Source organism: Ylistrum balloti, unplaced genomic scaffold (genome assembly GCF_031769215.1).
Source record: "Ylistrum balloti isolate Yb309-2 unplaced genomic scaffold, AGI_CSIRO_Ybal_v1 Utg371150, whole genome shotgun sequence".
NCBI classification, from domain to species: domain Eukaryota; kingdom Metazoa; phylum Mollusca; class Bivalvia; order Pectinida; family Pectinidae; genus Ylistrum; species Ylistrum balloti.
The window spans coordinates 77,330-105,000 of NW_026782630.1; the positions used below are offsets into that span (position 1 = coordinate 77,330).

The 27,671-nt window shown below is 35.6% G+C and overlaps 1 protein-coding gene across 1 annotated transcript in view; it reads right to left on the reverse strand.

Annotated features, from left to right (window-relative positions):
• Positions 1-27,671, reverse strand: part of LOC132561137 (neuronal acetylcholine receptor subunit beta-3-like) — a 104,920-nt gene that overhangs the window by 24,949 nt on the left and 52,300 nt on the right. The window contains exons 3-4 of the mRNA XM_060225866.1: positions 8,471-8,515; positions 8,033-8,142 (exon numbers count right to left, since the gene is read on the reverse strand). Of these exons, the coding sequence (XP_060081849.1) occupies positions 8,033-8,142; positions 8,471-8,515 (155 nt within the window). The remainder of the gene's footprint in view (positions 1-8,032; positions 8,143-8,470; positions 8,516-27,671) is intronic.

The following is a 27,671-nucleotide window of genomic DNA, read 5'->3' on the forward strand; positions in this document are numbered from 1 at the left end:
ATGACAGTTTTATGATGTGTAAAACAAAGTACTGTTTCCCCGTCTCGATCTTGATTACTTGAGAACCATTACGTGTGGAACGTATCAGATATCTCTGGCTCCTTGGTTACATCGCCGAACATTTAAGCGATGACGGCGACTATGAGGTGTGGCTTTACCAGCACTCCCCAGACCTTCTCCGATGTCAAATACATTCTCGACACAAAAGCCAAACGAAATATAACGTTTGGATACGGTTCACCGTTTCACCCGATGTTGAGGCCCCAATAAAGGACTACTACTGCCAGTGCCCAGTTGGAGAGAGAACGATGGGAATGTGTGCGCACATCTCCAGTATCTTGTACTACCTTGGGTATTACAGGACGCTGGAAAACCCTCGACCATTACAACCAAAGGTAAAGAAATTCCGACAAAACTTGAAATAGTTTTCCACAGTTTTTGTGTCTAAAATGTTATCATCGAAAATGGCATTTTTGAGATTGTTTCTTCCATAAAACAGGCAAATGGCGCGATGGAAACATGATTTTTTGTCACAATATAGGTATTATACAATCGCCGGTAGCTATGAACAATCCCGTAAATGCGAAAACCAACCAAAATCATAAGGAACACGTTTTGTTTGTTGTTCTGTCTATTTGTCAGCCAATGTCTTCAACCACGGGGACTTGCGAAGTAGCCATCTTGTATTTTTTTTATGAAAAAGTATTTCTCTCACTTTTTTTCATATCGATGTACATTTTCTCAACATACCGAGCAAATACTCTCGTTTTTTTGTTAATTATCTAAAGAAAGTCGAAAATCGGCAATTCAACCATAGGCTAATTCAACCCAACATTTGAAAATGTTCCACCACTTACATTTTGATGATTTTTCCTCTCATCAATAGCATATTACGTACTATTTAATAGGATAAAAATTGGTTTGCATCCAACGCCCATAAAAGGGTGTATTCTCTAAAAAACACAGTTTTTGTGTCTAAAATGTTATTATCGAAAATGGCATTTTTGAGATTGTTTCTTCCATAAAACAGGCAAATGGCGCGATGGAAACATGACTTTTTGTCACAATCATGCCATGAATGTATTCTTTACGGTGACTATCATTTGATTAGATTTCCATTAATATTTTACATAACATGCACATTTTATCAACACTTAGACTGCTTCTGAAAGGTACAACTTTGAGGAGCCATAAAAAACAAACCAAATGACCTAAATCTTTATACTTTATAGATTTGTGACCACAACGGCATGGGCAATGCACCACCAACAGGAAATTTGAATCAGAGAAGGGGCCGTTTTGGAAACCGGCCCTTTGACTTGGTTTAAACAAGTGATGCCTTGTCACCATATTTGTCCCTCGTTGTTTGTGGTATATCTAAGAGACCACATGTAAGCTACCCGATATCTTATTGTATAAACCTAGGAGAGTAAAACAGTATTGGTATGACCAAAGTGTCTTTAGTTCACGTCAGCATTTATATTCTACGTGTGTTGTGTGTGCAGCAAGATATTTAAAATCAAGCATATACTGTGTGACACCTAAATTGTGTTAGCTCTTTTTATTGGTCCCTTGGTCTCTAGTTCTAAAAGCAGAATTACTGGTACAGGTGAGCGGAAGTGTAGTCTGTCTGAAAAGTGCAATTAACAGTGTACTTTCCCCTCCTTCAATATATAGTTACAGACATATAAAACCGTCCCCAAGTTTGCAACTTGTAGATAAAAACAACTTGTATTGTAAGAAGAGGTGTGACACGACTAGGATACAAACGTTGATATTTTTGCGTATGTAAAGCAACGTGAATTCCGTATTTGTTGTTTCATTTAAATCAACTTGAACAAATATAAGTCGGTACTCGTTAAGAATAATTTCCTGTCCAGAATATTGAAAAAAAGATGGTTTGCATTTATATTTCACTAATCAGTCAACCATTATCTGAATATAGTTTACCGGTATACAGTACAATTCGTAGAGATTACATTGATGGGATGTCAGTTTATCCTTAATGGTCAATTATTCCTGGAAACCCTGGTAATGAACGTTAGATGTATAACCATATCCTATTCTACCTACACGAAACAAAAACAAAGACATTGGAGAGAAAATTAATTAATGAAATCCATACATGATTGAGAAAGTATTGACACTATTGATATTACAGAACTAGAGGGGAAAGAATCACAAGCTGTTCTGTTGTACAAGTTAAAGGGAAGAGAAGCAAGTAATTCCTTACAAAATAGGGAAAACATGAACAAAGCCAGGATTTGATGGTTTCATTGCAGAATTTTTTCAATTTTTTCTGGAACAACGTCAGCAAATTTGTAGTTCGATCTGTATATTTTGGCTTTTTAAAAGAGAAATTTTCAGTAACGCAACGACAAGGTGTTATTACATGCATACCTAAAGGTGACAAACATTGGACATTTATTGAAAAACTTGCGTCCAATTTCTTTACTTAATATTACATAACATTGCTTATGGAGTGATCTCATACACAATGAAAAGCGTTTTGGATAAACTGATAAGTAATGATGAGACGGGAGTCCTATCAGGGAGATACACTGAAGAGAATGCACGTTTACTCAATAATATTATAAAATTCACATTTTTTAAATAAATACATACTGTCATCAAGGCGACTCAGTAGCCCCTTACATCTTTATTCTATGTACCGAAGTTTTAGCAATTCGTTTAAGAAAAACAGTAGTATAAATGGAAATGTTTGAGATTCTGACATCCCAGCATGCAGACGACAGTCTGGTATTAGATAGATGAGATCGATCGTGAAACCTAAGAGAATTACATAATTTTTGAAAATATGTCTGATTTAAAAATGAATCGATAAAACGGAAATAATTTGGATTGGAAGTATGAAATAATGGTACTATGTTTGCAGATTTTACTCTTAAATGAGGAAAAACTAAATTTTCACTACATGGAATTGAATTTGATGTGAACACGGTTAACATTCCTAAATTAGATTTTGATAAGAAAATTTTAAAATAAAATAGTGTAATCAGTACATGGAAGAAAAGGAAACTAACGCCTATGGATGATATCCCAATTTAACCACTTATTAATCTCTCTTCTAAATGCATGTGAAAATGTAATGAAGGAATCTAATATGTTATAATTGGATTTTTCATGGAATAGCAAAACTGATAAACTGAAAAGAAACATTGTTCATCCAGATTATTGTAAAGGTGGCTTAAAAATGTATAAATTTAGATTAGGATGGGTAAGAAGATTGTACAGCACTAAAAGTAAATATATTTTAAAGAAGGATAATGCTATTGATCTTTTATTGAATGCTGGTTGTAAATAAATATTAAAACGTAATAGCTTATGTACAAATAAGTTTTGGGAAAATGTTTTCATAAAGAAATCATTCTTGATGAAGTGCATTTGGCATAATAAGATATAACTTTCGCAGGTAAACCTATTTTCTACAAATCGTGGTATAGATCAGGCATACATACGATTGCAGATCTCATAAAAGATTCAGACAATATTTCTTTTTTTTTTACATTTGAAGAACCTTCACAAAAATATCACTTGCGTACACATTTTTTCGTCACGTCCAAGGACTAATATCTGCAGTTCGCAAATGTCTGCCTGACCCTCTACCTCAAAATATTTTTCCAGTTATTCACCCGTTCCTACCTCAAAATATACAGACTTTGCTCAACAGTATCAATGATCTCCATTTTTTAAAAACATCATCAACAAAGCACATACAGTAGCCACTGGTCAATTCAAATGGCAAGAACATATTTTTTCACTGACGGGAGAAAAATGGTATAAAATACACAAAATTCCATACTCCAAGTTATTCAAATTAGGTATAGTAGTTTATCCTATATGTAATTTCTGTAACTTCATTCAATCTGATAGTTTATAGTAAAAACGAAAGCCTGGCAGTTTGCCAAATATGTGTCTAATAACAACTTTCTTGTGTTACTTTTCACATCTCTCTTTGAATATGTTTTCCACATCTCAAGCTCTTTCTTATCTCTTAGTTCTCTTTATAAAGAAATTTATAATGTTAAACTTAAGCAATTATAGAAATGAAATCAACATCACACCTTTGCCCATCACGTTCTTTCTTTCTTTACTCAATTTTTCTATATGCAATTGTGAGTAGTATGGGTTTAAAAAAATAAGAAAAAAATCATGCTTGAATTAACTGTGTGCATATGTGTGTGTATGTATGTACGTGTGTTTGAGAGAAGGTGTATCTGTATGTGCGAATCATAGTGAGAATACAATATATATTATTGTCTGTGCTCTTATAATATGTATGTATATTTTCCAAATGATTATCTGATTGGCTGAACGTTAAAGGTTTATATACAACCACCTGTTTTTAAATTCTTGATGCCTATATTTCATTTGTATTTCACAGTTTAGTTATAACACTACTATCTATATATATGAAAATAAGGAGGGGTCATAGTGTCAAAACATATATCTATGTACATTTTGATACTTCTTCCGATTGAGTTTAGTTGTGTTCAGTCACCTCATGGGTTTCCGAGTTTAGACCCTTGATGAGATCTACATGAACGGAGAGGTGGCTGTATAATACAGTGTAAGTCATAATCCTTCGTCCCGATTTGTACTATTCTCTCTTCTCTACAATCTTATTCATCTTGTGTACCCTCCTGACCATTTACAATGTTACTTATTGATCATATCTGTTATATGTGTCCATATTCCTTTTCATGTTTTCTGATATACATTCTGTGTTTGACTGGCATACATTCTGTGTTTGACTGACATACATTCTGTGCTTGACTGATATACATTTGACTGACATACATTCTGTGTTTGACTGACGTACATTCTGTGTCTGACTGATATACATTCTGTGTTTGACTGACATACACTCTGTGTTTGACTGATATACATTCTGTGTTTGACTGACATACATTCTGTGTTTGACTGATATACATTATGTGTTTGACTGATATACATTCTGTGTTTGACTGATATACATTCTTTGTTTGACTGCTCTGTATAACATTTAGTGATACTTCCCACACAAGGCGATTATACTGACTTATCATAGCAAAACCGGTAAGGGAGTGTTTGTTCGATAAGAAATAATTCTCCATCAATCTTTCGAAAGTATCTACTATGTGCACCACATAACCTGACATTTTTACCAGCATCCTCGAAGAAAAGATCATTTTGGCGTTACTGAACAAAGGACATAAATGTCCACTATTTCATATTCCGCTTTTGGCTAAAACATTTTCAAGCTCTCTAAGTGACCGTAGCACGTCTGCCTGTGCCTTGCTGCAGGCTGTTATTCCTAGATGACCACATTCATGGCGTTGTGTTGTAGGTTTCCATTCCAGTAACAAATGTCCGAGAAACATAATGACTTCCTCTGACAATGTATCAGTATAAATGTCTATATATTGGATATTGGGATTCTATCAGTAGAAAAGGGACATATGATAAAGCGGATGTGACGAACAATCTGGATTGAGATGGCTATATTTAATTATGAAATCATTAGCTGCGTCCGTTATCGAATCTGTATCATTTGTGACGCTTAATTATTTTCTCATCAGGAAGCTTATTATCAAACGTCCATCTGACATTGCTGGTAGATGGCCGATTTATTGGGAGATGGTGTGGTCAAGTTTTCACAGAGAATATATATAAGCAAGATGACAGAAATCTACCTTAAGTTGTTTATTTGTTTATTTTATTCAAATCATCTTGAATGAGCGAAAACATGCCCAGTAACAAAAGGAAGAATAGTTCAGGAATACAGGAATATACAGCTGACAATTGTCTTATAAAAACCTATTTTGGTTTCCTAAATGCTATTTCCAAGTCAATATCATTTTAAGTGTAGTATTGATGTTAAAGCTGTTATATATTTTTCTTCCATCTTAGAAAAGTTTTTTTTTTATATATAGCAGCTTTAAATACAGGGGTTCGTTTCAACGGTATTCACGCATGATTTTTGTATCTGAAAATATCGTACTTTCTGTGTTTCAGAATTAGAATATACAAATGTAGAACAGATCTTGGTTTACATTCGTCATTTATTCAACGTCGAACTACCTTGGTTTTCACAAATGCCTTTCATATTAAGCTTTAATGGTTGAGTCGCTCCGCAAGATTAATTACCTGGTTTGGGTCATTTCAAGGTCGTTTAATTTCGAATATGTCTTAAAATTGTTACCCATGCAATTCTTTTTTCCTTTTTTAATTTTTCAAACAATCAAAATCAAGTCACTTCATTTCATATGTACGGCACCTTTCACTTATGTTTCACGAATTTAAATAATAATATCTCTGATTTGTGTTAGTTTAACATGCAATAGCTCGTGACTGACCTCCTGAGTGGAGATAAGATCTGCACATGTAAACATGTCACGCGCTACAAATTGGCTATCATAAAGTAAATCGTGTTCCTGATTATCAGAATGATGCCAAAAAAACAGTGTATTGATAGCCGGTTTTCATACTAAGTCTCGTGCATATCTATAATAAGATCCATAATTCTGAACCTGATCCAAGATAAGTGTCGGGAAAAATAGTTTGCATGAACAAGTGTCAAGCTAGCATGTGCTGTATATTCTAGAGTAAAACACACAATCAGAGAGCTTTATTGGCTCGGTCTGGTTCTTTAAACAGTACATACAGATATATAGAAACACGATCTGTCTAAACTGGAGTATCGGTTTATGATTAATTGTTAGAAGTAAACCATTACAATAGAGAAACGATTTATTAATTCAATGTATTGGTAGAGATAACTTCTACATGAATATGTTGTACAGATTCAGAGACAAGTAGTAAGAGTAAATAAACAGACAAATAGTATCCAGGCTTTAACATCCATTATCTCTGAGAAAAATGTTAACGACGCAGTGTTATTATTTAATTTATTTAACAATATCTAATTAGGATAAGATAACCTGTGTATGTTTTGAACAACCTTCTTGTCTGCAGGAAATAGACACTACTGGTGGCTGTTTTGTCCCAGCTACTTGCCATAACCTGATGTTCTTCTCAAATATTTGAAGTTTACGAAATTTTATGAATGGTCGCATATTCACCTTTTGGATATTTATTTAGATCTTTTTTTATACCTTTCATTTGCCTCCCAGTTTCCTTTTTTGCGTCCTTAGCATCAACATCTGTATTCATTACAACTGATTGCAACTGAATCCATTATTTGGTTCTAGGATATCTCTGATTCTAGATTTGTATCTAAGTATGTTTTATTGATTAAGAAGTGTATTTCACGACATTGTATAATCAAGTAGTATGCATAGCGCTTAAGTGTTTAACCAAACGATGAAAAAAGTTATGTATACGGTGATGAATTCTTCGGGTTTAGATTTTAAATTACCTTTAATTGACGATTTTTGGGTGTCACATATCAAAGTTCATGTGATGCTACATTAAATAGGATTTCAATCACTCAATTAACAATAAATATCAAGTTTATGAATACGTACATAAATAATCCACACCTAAGTTCACATAACATCTCTGTTTGTTATCTGGTTTTCCTGTAAAATAGCATATAGTTCGGAACATCTTTCCTTATTGACCAGTAAGATTTTGTTTGTCAATCAGGATCCGCTATCTGATGTGTACTTCCGTTAAATGATAAAGTGATAACATACATTATTAAGACAGCTAATCAGATCTCAGGATATAATTCATTTTAACTGCCTTTTGTAATGACTGGAATATCAATCCCAGGGAAACCTGTTCAGGTGTTCAATCCATTACTTCTATACTTCAACAAGGAAAACAAGACATCAATCGATATCAATGTATTTCAAATTAAGATAAATAGCATGGCAAGTCGTGCTTATATCTATGTTATTTATGAAATAGCGTTTCCGTTTTAGATGGTAGAATTCTGACTTAAATAATCGAATGTTCTATAGTGTGAAAATAAAACAAGAAATTTTAGGTTGGTCTGTACTGTTACTTTAGTTCGATAGATAATATAGATAGTAGTAAGACTAGTGTAATGGTTTTAACGTACGTGTTCTCCACCAGAAGGTCTGGCGTCCACACCTCGTTTCTTGATACCAATATTTCAGTTAGGTCTCCGTACTTTGTTTTATTCCAATGTAAAAACTCATCGTGCCATGTCTACAATACAATTAATAACAAGATCAAACTTAAATCCATGAGCTGTTTTAAATAACATCACTATGTTGCACAAAATAATAACATCGTAACGTATTGATGAAATATTTAACATTTGTGACTGCTTTGACATAATCATTTCCTTTATTATTAATGATACCTATACAAAAATCTAAAGAAATTTCATGTGAGGTATCGGTTGTATCGATTAGTTCATCGCTCATAATCTAGGTTACATAGTAAATGAAAAGGGTGTTTAAAACAACTATTAAATACACGTTCTGTGTTTAATACTATACAACTGTGTTGATGATGTAATAGAAATACTTACTATTCTTAGCCACGCGTTTGTCGTCAAAACCTGGTTTTTCAAATCCTGAAATTAGAAAACATTATAAAGAAATAACATCAAATTTCTGTTTCTTTTCAATCATTTTTCAAAACAATATTTTTATTTGTTTCCAATAAGTCTCGATGCGGGGCATTAAATAATGCACCGTCTAGATCATAGTTAGATATTGATGAAATGAGTGCTGGAGAGGAAATATTATTTTTTCTTGACTTAATTGCAATTATAAATGTCCAAAAATCAATTGTTATCAAATAGACTGTCAAAAAACCTTTTAAATATGATTTCTCGTATCGAATGGGTGAGGGGTAAATCTGCTTTGAAATACATAGACAAGCTGCTATATATAAAATAGTGAAAGAGCATGACCTTTCAGATATGCAGGACAAACTGGAACACATAGTTTGGTCAATATTCTATTATCTAGTGTTGTAGATTAGATATGTCTATCGATTTAGTAGGCATGACACCTTGAGCCGCTACTTTCAATATATTCACGAATACAGTGTATACAGATTTTCGAAAGTGGAATGCAATGCGCGGAACAAATCGCCCTGGTTCTCTTTTCAAAATCTTTTACAAAATTGTACGAATACTGACACAAAGAAAGCCTTCATTGCTGAGGTCTGCAGCTCTGATTAAATAATTGTTCTGGGACACAGGGGATTCACCATCATAAAGATCTGATAGTTTTTTGACTTGGAAGCATCGCGTGAATCTTATCCATGTCACATGGAAGCTTGATTAACATCTTCAAATGAAGGCGTTTTGTTCGTTATATGTGTCATTGTGGTTTTTAAATGTAAGACAGGTTTTGTTAAATGTGTTAAGCTCGTGTTAGTAAAGACTCGTAAGTATAGCATAGCTGCTCTAAACCTCTACAGTTTATATGTGTACAGTAATAAAGTATGGCCACACATAATCTGTACATAATGTAATGGTTTTGTAGGTTCAATAAAATAGATAATTTGATCTAGATATATATTCGATGTCATGTATGTAGTATGACGGATAATGTTCACGATAATGTAATTAACATATTGTCAGACGTTACGCATTATCTGGGTAACACAAAAAAAGCGTTCAGTTAAGGGAACATTCGTAAATGAAAGGTTTGCTAGATTATTCTTGCTTTATAAAGAGTCTACGTCATTTAAGGTCAAGCCAGGCTTGGGTGCAGTGGAGGAAAGCCTGGACAAAAATCACCGACTTGCTACCCAGACGTGGTGGGCCACTGATAAAATCAGTCAGTCGCTTTAACCATGCATTCACGGATCCCAATAAACGAAAGAATGCTTGTAGTAATGTGCAATCCGATATCAAATAATCGGCAATTACTTGCAGTACCGTTCGAGTGTGAATGGCTGGTACTCTGATAACGCCATTTTGTATATCTTATGTATAGTCACACTATGTGATGATATAAGTAGATGTAAGAGCCTTGATATGTATGTCTTACTTATCTTTTGTACAGGTGAAAAGTGAAAAGAGGAAGTGTTATTATTATTCATTATGAGCGTTGTGAAATTATGTTTCCAGTAAATGTGACTTTCGCCTAGAAAGTACCTTAAAATTTATTAAATTAAACAAATAGAAATGTATGTTTTCTTTTATATCTTGTTGTTGTGCACGCCAAATAACCACGTGTCATTGAGATTAAATAATGGTATATACGATGAATGTTACATGGTTCCCTGTTGCATATTTAAATATTAGATTATATACTTGTATCTCATACAGTAGATTGTAAATGTATGTGAACCGTCTCGTGCATGAACCCCTTACTAATAATAGACGTATGGAAATCTAAGCAACATTTACAATATAGCAGGATAGATGTACCGTCAATCTATCTAGTAAATATGTAATATTACTACAATGCAGACCATTCAATATGTGCATTTATCCTTAAACGACCGACTAATTGTTTGGACTTAAGACAGCAACATTAGCTGCAAACGCTTCGCAAATGTAAGTCAATAATTCGTTTAAAAAAGGGGAGGGGGCATATGTTATCGCCTTCAGTTGCTACAAGAATTGGCCGAAAAATCGATTCCTATGGAGCAACGATACCTATCTTTTTTATCTTTTTTTAGCTAATGAAATCCCATTTAAAAGGTTTTAAGAAAAAGCCAATGAAATGCAGGTCATTGAACTTTTGAATTGCCATCCAAAATCGATACATTGATTGAAGAGATGCATACAGTTTGTACACCATACATAATAATGGGCCCGATTGTCTTAGTATTGATCTCGTCTTCAATGAGGAAAATTACATCTCGAAATAGTTGAAGAAATGCTATAGTATTCAAACTGGTTGTGTAGCTTTCTCATCAATTAATTTGAAAACGTAAATGATTCTGCGAAGCAACTGCATTATTTGTAAAAGAAATTTATCATATACACTACAATGTGAATGTTTAGACACTTTTGTAATTTATCTGCAAACGAGACGGGATAAGTAATTTTTACTCCGAAAACGGAGGTCGATGTTCGCTGTTTTACATGATGTTAAATAGATGAAATCAAACAAAAATAAACTCAGAATCAATCGAGGAATTAAAAATAACCAATATCACCAAAAACAAAATATCAAATAGGTTTTTAAATGATACAAGTTTATGCATTATATCGACAAGGAGAAAAACTCTCTTCCCAAGAGATTCTAAAACGTCCAGGACTGCGATTGATGTCCTATCATGATGGATGAGATTTTAAGTCGTAGATAATTATATTGTGTCCTCACAATCCCGTTTTGCTGATGCAGCTCGTTTTAGGGATTGGCATACCGTAGATGTTACGTACGATTGAACAGGACACGCACTTCAGTGTGACAAACATCGCAAACTCAAGGTGTAACAGATTCGCGTAAACCACGTACACCAATTCCTGTGTACTCCATCATATTCAGCATTATTAACATCTGTAATTCCTGAAGAATGGGGTGTTTGTAGGAAGTACTTGAATGCTACTTATTTTAACATGTTAAACAAGCATTTTAGTAACGTTACTGATAAGACAAGGAAATAAACCCTAAGGAATACAAACCAGTAAAGTTAGAACCTGTATTATAGACGAACTAATAGGATAGGTAACTAACAGACACCATTGATAAGATGGCTTTCCCATTTACAAAATCTTTTCAAAATACTGAAAGCGATTGCATCGTGAAAAAAAAATAACAGAGAAAATCACTGTGTAGAAACCAACAAGAAAGCATCAGCATGGCAATAGAACTATAATCTAAACTCAAATTTAATCAAAACAGAGCAAATTTAAACAAAAGAAATATTTAAACGGAGACTCTTTTAAAAAGTACAAGGGGAATAAGGACAGGTGTTCCGGAAGAGTAAGCGTCTTTTGCTTCGTCGGAGACACCCGCCATGTAAACATTGGTCCATCAAGTAAGTAATGTCACGTTTTTAAATGAGAACAAGGTAAAGAACAACTAACGAGCGTTGAATACGTCCAGCTTCATATCGCAATAATTCTAGCTCTGTGTCCAGCAAACGTGAGTAAAAGATGCTCACATATATTAACATGGACACCATGAAAACGAATTAGACAATTAGTTTCGGAAGGGTCAGCGTCTTAGGCTTCATGGGCGAAATTTGACATTCATATCGATGTGAAAAAAAGATGCTGCAATGAAACCATCCTATTAAAGTTTTTTTGTTCCGATATATCAAATGCATGAATTGATCAGTTGCACTGCATTGAACAATAATATCCTATTTGTTATATTATAATTTCTGTGAATTACTGATGGAATGAAACATCTTAACGTAAATAAGGTTTTAATAACAGTATTGGGTTAAATATATATTTTTTTGGTTACATCTTTCTTTTATAATATATAAGCCAATACAATCCTAGTTTAATCGGAGGAAAAGTAATATATTAATCAACATCCAGAAAGTAGAACAGCAATTTTTCTCTTTACCTTTTATGGTAACCAACGTGCAAGACTTCAAACAACAATGCAATGACGTCACGTCAGTAATTTTAACGACAAAGGTACATACATGTAGAGAAAAACGCCATCAGGGAAAGAAAAACGTAGTTTTTTGTGAATCGGGAGCATCCCTTAAGATTCTCATAGACAATCGGTCAGTTTATATGCAAAATATTCCCATTAATTGTATGTATGATAAGTGAATATGTGAGGTCTTACCTCACGTTTATGTTAATCTTAATTGTTATCCGTCATTCCCTTAGGTTAAGACAATTGTGTTTGGCACCTTAACGATTAATGCAATAATTTTACAAATAAACTTGTTTATTATATAACGCCAGTGCCAGTAAATTGACCTTCTCGATCGTTCTTTTACAAGTTTTCTGTTTCCTTTCTGATATAGTTATCTAGTAAATTATCCTGTTACTGAAGTGGAGGTCCCATATTATTGTTAATTGATGTTTCCTGGGTAACGGTTATTTAATATTTTGTCAACGAAGTCACAGAACCAAATTTTAATCCGGTAGCATTTTGTATCATCAAACAAAACACAATGCAGATTTATCATCTTTATTCTGGTTTAGGAACGGGCATCCGCTAGCTCTGATTTACAATGTAGTACTATGGTGTTTCGAGAAGTGATAAATTATGTTATTTTCCGAAATGTCAGATACTGCATAACGATTCGTTTTCTTTGTTATTGTTTACGTCCTATTAACAGCCTGGGTCATTTAAGGACGTGCCAGGTTTGGGTGGTGGAGGAAAGCCAGATCCGACCTTCGGCCAGTGCCTGGCGATGTAGACCTACATCATAAATGTCTAAATGACAAAAATAGATAACAATGAAGTCTTCACTGTCCAAAAATCAAAACTGAAACAGAATTTCGTTTTTCCTTGATATTTCTTTCACAAATTCATTCAACATGTTATATATCTGTAGCATTAATTTGAACATGTCGAATATCCGGATAGACACTTTAATTAGTAGCTAAATGTTACGGTCCCCTGATAGAAGTAGTTGTATCTGAACCCTTGTTCTCGAAGATGGAAAGACTATAGAAGAATCAGTAAGGAAGCAATTAGGATATGGCGACTAAAGTGTACAGATGTGTTTCATTTTCATTTGATATTTCCATCTACCCTGCTTGATCCTATGCTGGACTAGGCCGATGCTTTGTTTCCAGAGCAGTCTTCGACAAAATATATTGAATTTAAAAGAAAAAAACCATCATAATTATTAATCAAACTCAAATTTCATAAAACTAGGGCAAAATATGAACAAAAGAAAGCTTTACACCAAGACTCCTGAAAAACTAAAAGGAGAAAAAGACAAGATGAAATATAAATGTCAATAGAGATCGTACGAGATTTTGCAAGTCATTAATGTTCATGTTTATATTGCTGATACTATCTTCAGGTATAACACTGAACATGCACATTTTGTCCAAATTTACTATTCTTAGAAACAGAGTAATGAATCATATTGCTCAACATCATCAGTGTTGTCATGACATGTCAAGGTAAAATGTATCATTAACTAGCAGAGAACGCAATCCGAACCTGTAAGTTCGTTATCCTTATTCAAAAATGCCACAGAAATTTGTGGAATTGTAAGTGATTTATGAGGAACGGAAGGGTGTCTTTCATTGCTAAATTGAATCAATCTTCTTCAGAAAAAATAAATTCAACAATACAAGGACATAAAAAGGTCCTTAGTTCATTTAAATTGAATTTAAGCTTGAAGTTAAATTCAATTAACAGCACCAGAAGATTGACCGGAACCATGGTTACATACTGTTTGGTCTTAGAAAGAAATTGGTTCTCCGACAGATAAGTCCATGTTTTGGTCAGAAACAACTTTTTGGTGTTTAAAGATCGGACGAATGACAGACACTTACTCAGGCTGATAGTGCCTTTCAATACCAAACAGTCGAACAAATAATGACTGAAACTGCATTATAAAAGTCTTTCGTCAAAACAAGACTAAAATTCAAAACAAGTCAGCAACTGAAAATCCTTAATGAAAACAAGAAAAGAAGTCTCTATCTCTTGATGTTAAAGTCACTGTATGATTTGAAGGATGCATTCCTGTACACGAGTATTTAATAATTCACGTAGCCTAATTAAAATCGTGCATCCCAAAAACAGAAAGAGGATATCAGCGGATGAAATCAAAATGTCATTTTTAAAAGTAGCAAGAGAAGAAAACAAAATGGAAGACAGCATTCATGAAGGCGTTCCTGCCAAATAAATGCGAACATCTATGATATTGTTATTTACACTGGGAAGTATTTCCAACATGGATTCAAATATATAAATTAAGAGATCGATAAAGTTTGGTGCCAAGATCTACCAACAGACTTCGCATTCACATGGAAACATAATTTTTCATAAGTGACTTGTAGACTTAAGAGCAATAATTGCTTCTTAAGGACTAAAAACGAACTTTTTTTTCATTTTAAGAGACAACCGCAGCAAAGAAGTTTACAGCAAACACACTTAAGCTGCTAAATAATTCATCCTTAAACTGATATACAATGATGCAATGTCTCTCCATTCTACTATTATCTTTACAAGTTTGAAGGCCAAGCTCTGGGTTTGATAGTCCACGAGAGGCGTACATGTACAATGTCACTACTAAAACACGATACACAGTGGTAATGTGTTACCCTTGGAAAGTATACATCAAACCAACTCAACTGAAATACACTATTTGAGAAATCATCCAGAAAAAAATGAAAAATAGGAATATACTTTTTTAATTTGTGCAAAAGGTGGTTTAAAAGATAAATCGAAATATCTGTTATAAATCTGATATTTTACTTCATTTACAACTTGACTTGACTTCTATTTCCCAGCTCGACCAGGTATTGCATTGTAGGTTGACAATTAACGGTATCGTTAACGATTTAAATTATAGGTATTTTTTCCTTTTTTCAATAAAATGACGCGTACAAAGATTACTTTAACAAACTACCCGAGTCTTCCAGCATTATTATCAATATCATGAAAAGTAGAATAATGCGTTATTACCATATAATGAAGAAACGAGGAGAAACGTAAAGGAAGAATGACTGGCATCCTGAACACTTTCAACAGAATTCAGCATCTCAGCAGGTGTTTCGGAAAGATGGCACGCCTTTGTCTGGTCCATAATCCTCTTATATTACTAACAAATAAGCCATTTTTTAAAAACATTTTGAATGGATAAGCCAATGTTTGCGTCGAAATATTATGCGTCTGTCGACTTGACCATTGTCTGTAAACACTATAAAATTGCTTAGTTCCAACGGAGAAACATGTTTTCTTGTTTGATTATTCAGTCTCTCCGAGGACTAATAATGGTGCCCAATATCGCATTATTGTATTTATATTGGATTTCTGAACTTCACAAGAACCCGTATAACAACAGCTTATGGATGTTTTGGCTAGTAACCAAACTTTGATTAAATGTTTTTATTAGCAACCTTAGTAATATAAGATCAAGGTTCAAAACAACTACCATCTTCCTTCAAATCATAGAACGTTTTCAAAATAACGGCCAACGTCGGTCAAAGCAAATGATGGTGAACTACACGGAGCATGTTGCATTACCTGAATACAGAGTAACGAGCACAATTAGATTGATCTTTAGTAATAGTTCTGTTGAATTAGGTGCCAATGTCTTACCAACTGAAACTCGCTCTTCCTTTTTAGACGGTATTTTTTATACTAGGCTTATTTGATCAAAGAACTCTAAACAATCAAAATTGGTAACACAGCCTTTTACAAAACCCTTCAATATCTTTCTAGAAATGTATCAACGATATCTTGTATAAAATAAGAATTCTAAGATCTTATCGATACATATTCTCCAACATAAACTAAAATCAATGATACTACAGACACGTCTAGTCTGTTCTTAGTCTACCTAGTAGTATCGTTATCATTATGGTATTAATGGCGAGAAAATAGCTTATGAAGCAATCAGCGCTAACCTTTCCTAGACACCTGTCCCTGTCCTATTCTAGGGATCTTCCCATTTGTTTCTTTTTGTCTTTAGTTAGTCACCATTTTACGATTAAATTAACTTGTTAATATACTTTGGATCACGGATGTTATCGCCCACAATATGTATTGTTTTTATCATAATTGTTTTTGGGGGTAGATATCCAGAAGAAAATGATAATGTCAATAATTAAACATGGCACAATTTATTTGAAGATCAGCTCGTTCTATATATACCTTCCCACATTTAAGAACGCTTGATCGATAACAACAAATCAAGCAACGTATTCTGTATTCATTGTCTTATTCCGACGACCTGTCAATCAGCCATTTCAAATCCATCATCCCTGGGCTACCCACTTCAAGAAAATGTGAGCAATGATGCACAGTACAATTTTTTATGACTAGAGTCTGTGGTGAGAACAGAACCATTTATCTCACTCAAATGCACTCGGGGAAAATATACATTTCGGATCTTGAAGAAAATCTAGAAATGCATCGCCTATATCGTTTCTATACGGCTGTCCAAATGGATAAAAGGCAAAATATTATATCTTGAGCGAGTAAGTGCATTTTAGTTTTCATACATGTTAAATCTGTAGGACGTTGGGGGAGAATTAAATGTTTACATCTAAACGAAGTCGGTCGGCCGTCGGCTGTGTGTAGGTCATATATATTGTCAGTTGAGCTTTTAAGTAATCAGACTACGTTTCTATGACAATATATAAAGTTCGTTAAAGAATACTGCGTATCCCTTTATCAAAGGGTCAAAAGCAAATATACCTCTTTGTCTCTTGTTTATTCTTCAAATAAACAGAAATTGAAGTTATATCTCCACATCGACCGACCGACATCCGGCTGCTGTATCAGAGAGACCGACATCCGTCTGCTGTATCAGAGAGATCGATCTCCGTCTTCTGTATCAGAGAAACCGACATCCGTCTGCTGTATCAGAGAGACCGACATCCGTCGCTGTATCAGAGAGATCGACCTCCGTCTTCTGTATAAGAGAGACCGACATCCGTCTTCTGTATCAGAGAGATCGACCTCCGTCTTCTGTATCAGAGAAACCGACATCCGTCTGCTGTATCAGAGAGACTGACATCCGTCTTCTGTATCAGAGAAACCGACATCCGTCTTCTGTATCAGAGAGATCGACCTCCGTCTTCTGTATCAGAGAGACCGACATCCGTCTGCTGTATCAGAGAGATCGACCTCCGTCTTCTGTATCAGAGAAACCGACATCCGTCTGCTGTATCAGAGGGACCGACGTCCGTCTTCTGTATCAGAGAGACCGACATCCGGCTACTGTATCAGAGAGACCGACATCCGGCTACTGTATCAGAGAGACCGACATCCGTCTTCTGTATCAGAGAGACCGACATCCGTCTTCTGTATCAGAGAAACCGACATCCGTCTGCTGTATCAGAGAGACTGACATCCGTCTTATCAGAGAAACCGACATCCGTCTTCTGTATCAGAGAGATCGACCTCCGTCTTCTGTATCAGAGAGACCGACATCCGTCTGCTGTATCAGAGAGACCGACATCCGTCTTCTGTATCAGAGAGACCGACATCCGTCTGCTGTATCAGAGAGACCGACATCCGTCTTCTGTATCAGAGAGACCGACATCCGTCTGCTGTATCAGAGAGACCGACATCCGTCTTCTGTATCAGAGAAACCGACATCCGGCTACTGTATCAGAGAGACCGACATCCGGCTACTGTATCAGAGAGACCGACATCCGTCTTCTGTATCAGAGAGACCGACATCCGTCTGCTGTATCAGAGAAACCGACATCCGTCTTCTGTATCAGAGAGATCGACCTCCGTCTGCTGTATCAGAGAGACCGACATCCATCTACTGTATCAGAGGGATCGACCTCCGTCTGCTGTATCAAAGAAACCGACATCCATCTACTGTATCAGAGAGATCGACATCCGTCTTCTGTATCAGAGAGACCGACATCCGGCTACTGTATCAGAGAGATCGACATCCGGCTTCTGTATCAGAGAGACCGACATCCGTCTACTGTATCAGAGAGATCGACCTCCGTCTTCTGTATCAGAGAAACCGACATCCGTCTGCTGTATCAGAGAAACCGACATCCGTCTGCTGTATCAGAGAGACCGACATCCGTCTGCTGTATCAGAGAGACCGACATCCGTCTACTGTATCAGAGAGACCGACATCCGGCTACTGTATCAGAGAGACCGACATCCGTCTGCTGTATCAGAGAAACCGACATCCGTCTGCTGTATCAGAGAGACCGACATCCGTCTACTGTATCAGAGAGACCGACATCCGGCTACTGTATCAGAGAGACCGACATCCGTCTGCTGTATCAGAGAAACCGACATCCGTCTGCTGTATCAGAGAGACCGACATCCGTCTACTGTATCAGAGAGACCGACATCCGTCTACTGTATCAGAGAGACCGACATCCGGCTACTGTATCAGAGAGACCGACATCCGTCTTCTGTATCAGAGAGACCGACATCCGTCTACTGTATCAGAGAGACCGACATCCGTCTACTGTATCAGAGAGACCGACATCCGTCTACTGTATCAGAGAGACCGACATCCGTCTTCTGTATCAGAGAGACCGACATCCGTCTTCTGTATCAGAGAGACCGACATCCGTCTTCTGTATCAGAGAGACCGACATCCGTCTTCTGTATCAGAGAGACCGACATCCGTCTTCTGTATCAGAGAGACCGACATCCGTCTTCTGTATCAGAGAGACCGACATCCGGCTACTGTATCAGAGAGACCGACATCCGTCTTCTGTATCAGAGAGACCGACATCCGTCTTCTGTATCAGAGAGACCGACATCCGTCTTCTGTATCAGAGAGACCGACATCCGTCTTCTGTATCAGAGAGACCGACATCCGTCTTCTGTATCAGAGAGACCGACATCCGTCTTCTGTATCAGAGAGACCGACATCCGTCTTCTGTATCAGAGAGACCGACATCCGTCTTCTGTATCAGAGAGACCGACATCCGGCTACTGTATCAGAGAGATCGACATCCGGCTTCTGTATCAGAGAGACCGACATCCGTCTTCTGTATCAGAGAGACCGACATCCGTCTTCTGTATCAGAGAGACCGACATCCGTCTTCTGTATCAGAGAGACCCTTTGGCCAGATGATTATCTTTTGAAATGCCTATTGAGTGCAGTACCGTCATGGCATTCGTCGACCACAATCCTTGATGAAAAAAACTCTCTGATATCCTTCTACAATAATCCAGTTTGCCAGGCATGGTTACGTTCTGGTATACTGGAGACGTACAGATGTAATGATACACTAAAGAATATTTCTATCCAACATAGACATTATATATCTTAGTGCGAGGTCCATTCCTATTGGTAATATATATATACTGCATTGCTATTCTTAGTCTGGCTTGTAAATCATGTAGATACTGTCACCTGGTGAATGATATCACTTAAATCAAGTTTTATAAAAGTCTGTATTTTACAGTAAAACATATCGTGTATCATGGTTACACACATCTTCCGCAGTGGGATGTGCATTGAATCGATACTGGACAATCTGCTTGAGAATACTTTCTAATTTCTCTCACAAAGAATATGTTTACAAAAGAGAAACAAATACGACATTTATTGAGATGCCCATGTACGGAAGTAATTTATTTTAATAAAATGACTGCTGATTTCGTTTTGAATGTAAACAAATGAAACAACGTTTTGAAAAATCCTTTTAACATTTAGTTAAGCTGAAGTGACTCTGCACGACTGGTTTTGTCTGTGCCAGATGCCTCTATGTCAACACATACCCCTAAGGTAATGACCATTGGTACGAATTACCTAACGCACGACCTCTGATTGAGATTAATAAACCCTTAATAGAATATATATGGGGGCGGCGTGCCTTCCGGTAATCAGGTATGACTTTGGAGACCTTGTGTTGGTTAAGAGTTTCAGATTAGCAGTATCAATAAATCGTCTGTAGATGTATATATATACAGGTCTCGGCGAGGTATGTAATCTAACAGGACAGCAGGCAATGCTCACACAAATATATTTCATGTGGTTACAAAAATTTTCCGATAAACTGATGGTCTTATCAACTTTAGTTTGGTATATTGTAGGGAAAGAAATACTAATTCTACTCTTTATCTATTTTGTCAATGCCGTTCACTGCACATCATTTTACTAGACTCTCGTAAATACAACTTACGAGCACCTGTTGCTTAGAATCTAGATAGCGTGCAAAGGGCAAGCGTAAACTACCAATCTACATCCTACACTTACTCAGGTATCTTGTTGAGTTCATTTGAACGACTATTTGAGGAGGGCTGCCAGAATAAGACTGAAGAAAACGCACTAACTTCCTCTCTTAAGAGAAACTGCAGAGGGGTAGGGGATGATAGCTATAGAGTGCTGAGTGAAGAGCCTACAACGAGTATTCTATGTCAATAAAATGTGGTATTCAATACACTGCTGTTACAGTAAAAAGGTTGAAGATAAGTTTCCACAACCTGTGATATCGATGAAATATGTACATTATATGTTTCTGATTATTAAGCTGGAAGATTTTCAATCAAAATTTAAGCACATTCTAATAATTTTTGTAAAATGTAACAGTTCAGTATTTTAGCAACCGACATGTAGTTAACGTTTTATTCACTTTTATAATAATTCTAAAACAATAAGAACATACCAACATATTGATAGAGTCATAACCAAAAATCAAATTCATTAAAACTGTCATAAATTATGAGCAAGATTTACACATAGACTCTGGAAAAAGTACAATTAGAATAAGATCAAGTTGTATCAAAAAAATATTTGTCTATTTTTTTTCATCGGCGACATCCGCCATGTAGATATTGGTTAATCCAAGTAAAGTAATGCCGCGTTCCCAAATGAAGACAAGATACATAACTCATGCAACAGGCAGACTTACGGACATTAAGACCTCCAGCTTCATAACGCGTTAAGGGTGCAGAAATGTTGCTATCCAGGAACGGAAAGTATACACCTATGTGGTAGTGATGTTCACTGTCATTTGTCATTGACATACAGAATTGTCAGTGCTTTGAACTATAGTTTACACCAAAAATAACTTGACGTTATCAGTGATGAGATTTTGTAAACACAGATATAAATTTTACTTTACAAACATCTGTATCGACTACGGATGTTATTTTGTCGCTGAAAAGTCATCAAGTGTTAGCATCAGCAGCCACTTCAACAATGTGTAATGAGTTTCTCAACCATCCTCAGATTTATCATTGTTGTGACATGGTGAAATAGATAAAAGGATGCAAATGATAAAAAATAGTTCAGTAATATCAACAAATCTTTAACAAAACGAAGGTTTACTTGTCAAGTATTTATTTTAAGTACCTGAACAAAGAAATAATAATTCGCCGTTTCTTGGTCATGATATTGTTGCTGACGTCAGTGAAATGGTGTGCTGATGTTAATTTATATATCTAAGGTATATTTGACTTGTAAATCATTTTTAGACGCGGAGAACGCTTACTCTTCCGGAACACCAAACTTATTTTCTCGTTATTTGTTCTTTCTTTCTTTTCACGGAGATTCCTGAGTTCTAATGACCTTTAGTTTGGATAATGATTATGTTGACATGTTGGTACCTGTGGCCTCACATTTATACATTTATTCGACTTAAACATAAAAAAGTCAATCTTGATACTTTCAAGTTAAATGTAATGATTGATTGATTTTGATAATAAAATACATTAATACTACGGCCATACACAGCTTAACCAACAAGGCCTGTTTACGATTTAATTACTGATTACAAAGAACCACAAATTATCGTCATTTCACCGTCTTCAAAAATCCCATCTGAATGAGAGCGTTGTTACTAGATTAAGGCTTTCCTTCACATTAAAAGGCTTAAGTCCAAAAATCACCAGTGTGATGATTTGATGATCATTGATTGATGATTTTCCGTATCACTTTTCCGTTAATATTTCCGTCATGTATCAAATTACAGGTAACCAGTATATTGTATAAAAAGAAGCGTGACGCAATGACGTCTATCCATTCACAGCCTCAGTAATTACTTGAAAAAGGAAGCAAATCCAATATGTTTTCTAACATTGAAAGGATGTTTGAATCAAATCCTCTTCGATCAAATTCTCGGATTCATATAAACGGGATTATTTTTTTCAGTATTAGAATAAAGAAGCTCATAGACCTTAACTGTCGTCTTCCTCCGTTCAACATGTAATGACTCAAGTAATGTCAAAGTATCGAACGTTACAAAAACGTCTGTGTTTCTTAATCCCACGATAATTCAGTTCAGTAGCACTGAATTGAAAAAGGATGGTAAAATGGATTTTCTAAGATGGCGGCCATCTTGGATTTTACACATAACCTAAAAATAACTCATATGATCAGACCATACTTAACAATAACATTACGAAATGTCAATCGTTGCTCTCGTGTGGAGCCGTTGACCAGCGATAAAACTCTTTTCCAGTTTCCTTTCCATGACCACTTAAGTAAGTTTCAGCTCTGTGTCACCAGTGGACATTGTGTGGGAGGTAAAATGTTTTGGCGATTATCTTGAATTTTGGAAATGTTAGCAGCTGGTAAAGACTGTGACAGGATCGTTCCAGGCAATCTTCAGCTTGTAAATCCAAATGATAGGACAATTTCAAAATTTTCGTCGTTCATGAAAAATATTTTTTTTTTAAAAAAGAGAAAAAACATAATCATGAAGTCCCGTTACAAAATGGCCTAATCTATGCCAGACTAAATATCGCCTTTATTTTTTGTGTTTTTTTAACATCATCATCTCATCTGCACCAATGGTAACGGAGAAAAGTAAACAGTGGTTATTTGACACGACGGCCATCTTTTTAATGTCCCGACTAATGAACATGGAACGATGGATCGGGACTATCTCAAGCTCATTACCGCCTAGTTTGAATTAAAGTCACTTCTGGGGCATGAGAAACTAAGAATGTGAAAAAAAATTAAGTATTACTGACGTCGTAAGACGACGGATAAAACATGACATTTGCAGACATCAAGCTGTCATAAAAAATAACAGTGAAAATGAAAGTCTATATATATATAAACCTTATTGTAAAACAATACACCTTGACCCGTTCTATAAACCTGAAGGAATCGATAACGATATTGTCTAGGTATATCTGAGGAGTGGCCCTTCCATCTACCAGTTAATCAACAACTTGAATCCAATTAATGAAGAGAGATTATTATTTATTTCGGTCACAAAAGAGTCGTGCCTGTATTACGTGAAAAGTCGGAGGTAAAACCTGTCCATACAGTAACCATTACACGGTATGATAACGGAGAAAGAGATTCCATCAGACCTCAGACAGTGAAGTCATTTTCTCACACAATGACCGCCATCTCTCCAGACAGGCCTGTGAAGTCTTTCCTATACAGCTCCGCTTTCTGTGTTTTCATGACAACCTTTTCGCCTCTGTTGACAGTTTCGCGAACCTCACGGTTTTTTTCTTCTTATTGTTACAAAACAGACGCATACTGTTTTGTTATTAGATATTATGGTTTCGTCTCCACGTGTACGAGAACGTCCTGTAATATCTTATCCGATATCGGTATCCTTCATAAGCATCATAATAAATTAACAATTCAAAAGGCTTGATTTAATATTATGTCAAGCATATATATCACAAAAATGCTCAAAATTAATGTAGAATTAATGTGAGCTCATATTTGGACCATGCCATGATGTAACCAATCCTAAACGACCATATGATTGATGGGGGTATTGACCGACGTTATGCCTCTATTGATTTCTTCTGAAAGTGTAATGGTGGCTTTATCAACGTTCATATCGTGTTGTATCAAATCTTATATAGGAAGTTAAATCCTAGACAAAAGTTTTAGATATAGTGTTGATGTTGAGCGAGAATAGAATTGCCACTAAAAGTACCAACACACGAGGACAAAAAGCTAGAATATATGATACAAAACATAATGAATCCTTGTAAAAATCCTTGATAGAGACGAAAGGCTTTTAAAAGCGTTTCATGATCACAATTGACATTAAACTAAACACATGTGTTTAAAGTCACATTAAAATACCAGCGTCTCCATATTTACATACTTAACCACAAGTCGTGTATCACTATGGACGTTACTAGACAGAAATGTGTTTGTCCATGATGGCTTGACACACGATACTTCAAATCTCTTATGGAACCTAACAGAAACATTAACGATTTGGACGATTTCGAACTCATAGTCAACAACAAAATGTGATGTAGGCACTTTACGTTCGATGACCTTGAAGTCTGCTCCGTATCATGGACATTACAATATCTGGTACATGGACAACTTTGATCAAAACCGTGCATCGACAGGCATCAAGTTTATATTAAAGGTCCTGTTCGTAACAAGTCTCGACCAAAATCGAGAAAACACATACATCATAGAAATATAGTACAAAAGTACATCTCCAGGTCGACTTACTGAAATAAAATATGGAATCACCCAGTCTTACAAGGTACAATGTGCTTGCCTAAAGGACCTCCAGCCAACCATTCACTGCAATATCACCATGTCATATTCTCATCAATAATTCTTTTTGATATTTTAATCACGTTCTTTATGTTGGACACTATCCTCTAATTTTAATGAATATATCATATTAAACAAAATAACTAAACTAGTTATCTATTAACTTATGTTAACTACTCCTGTATTCCGAATGGGAGAATTTTACTCTGCGAGGAAACCTGAGAGTACCTGGCCAAAACACACGTGGTTGGACAGATGAACCCGTACCAATCGTTTAAATACTTACATTGAACAGATTTTAAATCAAATTACTACAGATTTAACGATTTTCTATGTCAACTGAATACGGTATCCTTGTTGGTGCGCGTTAGCAGCAGATAATATTTCTATTCATGTTTTTTGTTTTCCAAGACGAAAACGTATTTGATGATATTCTTAAAACTAATTACATCAGTTTCTAATTGTGTTGTCATCTGAGCAAAGAGCTATTTCTTGTATAAATTCCATATCTCTAAAATGAATAGTCGTTGTCTTCGACAAGTCCCAAAGATCTTCCAAAGTCCTTTCGTTTCACTTTCAGATATATGTGGATGACGTCATGTTGTAGATAACAACAGTGATTAACTGACCACGCCCATCGTTTATACCTAAGGAATTGGGTAATCAAGGACATGCTGGCCTCTTCTATATCAGTCGTTTATTTCGATCTGTTCCTACAAACGCAAACAACATGGACAGCTTTCCATCAAGCTGTACAAACAGCTGGAAGATTTCAATTTCTCTTCTGTAAATTTTCCATTTCTGGATAGTAAAACCTTGCATCCACAACCTATGTTACATAAATTTCGCAGCTAATTCGATATTCAAGGGCCTGTTCCCAACATCAGGACTTTGCAAGATGCCGCCAGTAAACTGACAAACCCACAACACAGATTTTTCGAGAGATGTAGGTTGATCAAAATTATGTAAACGTCATTATGATTTCATGAGAAATAATCTCTTCTTCGTGCGATATGAAACTGGACGTACTTGACGCTCGTTAGTATACCTGATAGTTCCGTTGTTTCCTTTGTTTTCATTCGGCATTATTTACTTGAATTGATCACGATTTACATGGGAAGCGTCTACAACAGAAGGCGCTTAATTTTCAGGAACATCTGGTTTAATTCTCTTTGTACTTTTTAAGATGTCAGCGTGTAAATATTTCTTTTGTTCTTGTTATGCCCTAATTACAATGAATTTGAAATGGGATTAAAATTTTATTCACGTGCTGATATTAACTTTACTCTTCTCTAGATATCTATCTTATCATTTACTATAGTAAGAATAGTTTTACAAGTTTCATATGACGGTGAAAACGTATAATGATTGCATTCTTGTTCTGAATAGGAATATTGGTATTACCTACAAATAACTTTTTTTATAATTAATTCAGTTAAGAAACATCCTGTTTTCCGATTTTGCTTACATCAAGACAGTGCGGAACGTTCCAAAATGGTTTTCATTTATTTCTATCTGTGTCTGCAATGGTATCCTGCCCAAAACAAGCACCGCTGAGACTTCATCTTATGTTCATGGATTACCTGGTACGGAAGAAAATTATTGAGATAGAGGATCAACTGACACTTGTACCAATGATTTATCCGTGGACTCCCGAAGATATTATCTTATTGAATCCGTTCTTAGATTGCCTAACACTGGGAATCGTCATTCCTCCTTTCAAGGTCTGTCTGACACTATGATAAATAGTTGTAATCATAATTACCCGAACGACATCTAACTGGTTTACAGATTTATCAATAATTCTGACCCTAGTTGCTACACGGCCGTCACATCTAAAATCATTGTAAATAAGTCATAAATTACGAAAACACATTTAAGACAAAACGCTTTCTCTTGATTTTATAAAAACATTTTGAAAACAAATATAAATCACAATGTTAATTTTAAGTTATACAAAATAGCATGCATAGAGGAAATTTTGTAATCTGAAAAAAGATCATTTCATTTTTTGAAAAAAGGCGGTCTTCAATGGTAGCCGGTGTCTGTCAATCATCACATCTGTCCACTGACCTTGTAGTAAATAACAATACAGTGGTGTGATTCAGAAGAATTGTATCTACGTATCTGGCATTGAGAGGAAGGGAGGGGGAGCTCCGCCATCTTACACAGTAATATTGATGTCAGCCATTTGAAGGTTGATACACAATTATGGACAAGCAATCTGGTCCGGTCGCAAACAAATATCACATATATGACAAGGTCCTATTCAATTTTCTTACTATTCCTTCAGTAGAAAACCTTCTGAACTTTCTAGAAACTAATACATCGGATTACCCCCAATATCCCAACAATGAATAATTTCCTTGTGTTGAGCTGTGTCCAGCACCATATTTCAGCCATCATCGTGGCAATGCCTGTGTCCGGCTTGTGTCCTAAAAGTACAGGCCAATGGATAACTGATGAATCTGTCACTCTAGTGCCCTATCGGGGCTTTGCATTGTACACAAATTATACGAGACATCCGGTAAAATCAGATCACGTTAATACCATGCTCATATTGAAATTTGGCCTCAGCAGAGTACAAATACTGTACAAAAGTTCGTATTTCTTCGTTTTTAATCTGATTAATGATCCGTGTTTGTATACACCACAACCACATGTTAGTGATAAGTATTGTAGATTCTCAAACATAATTAATAAAATTAAATAAACAA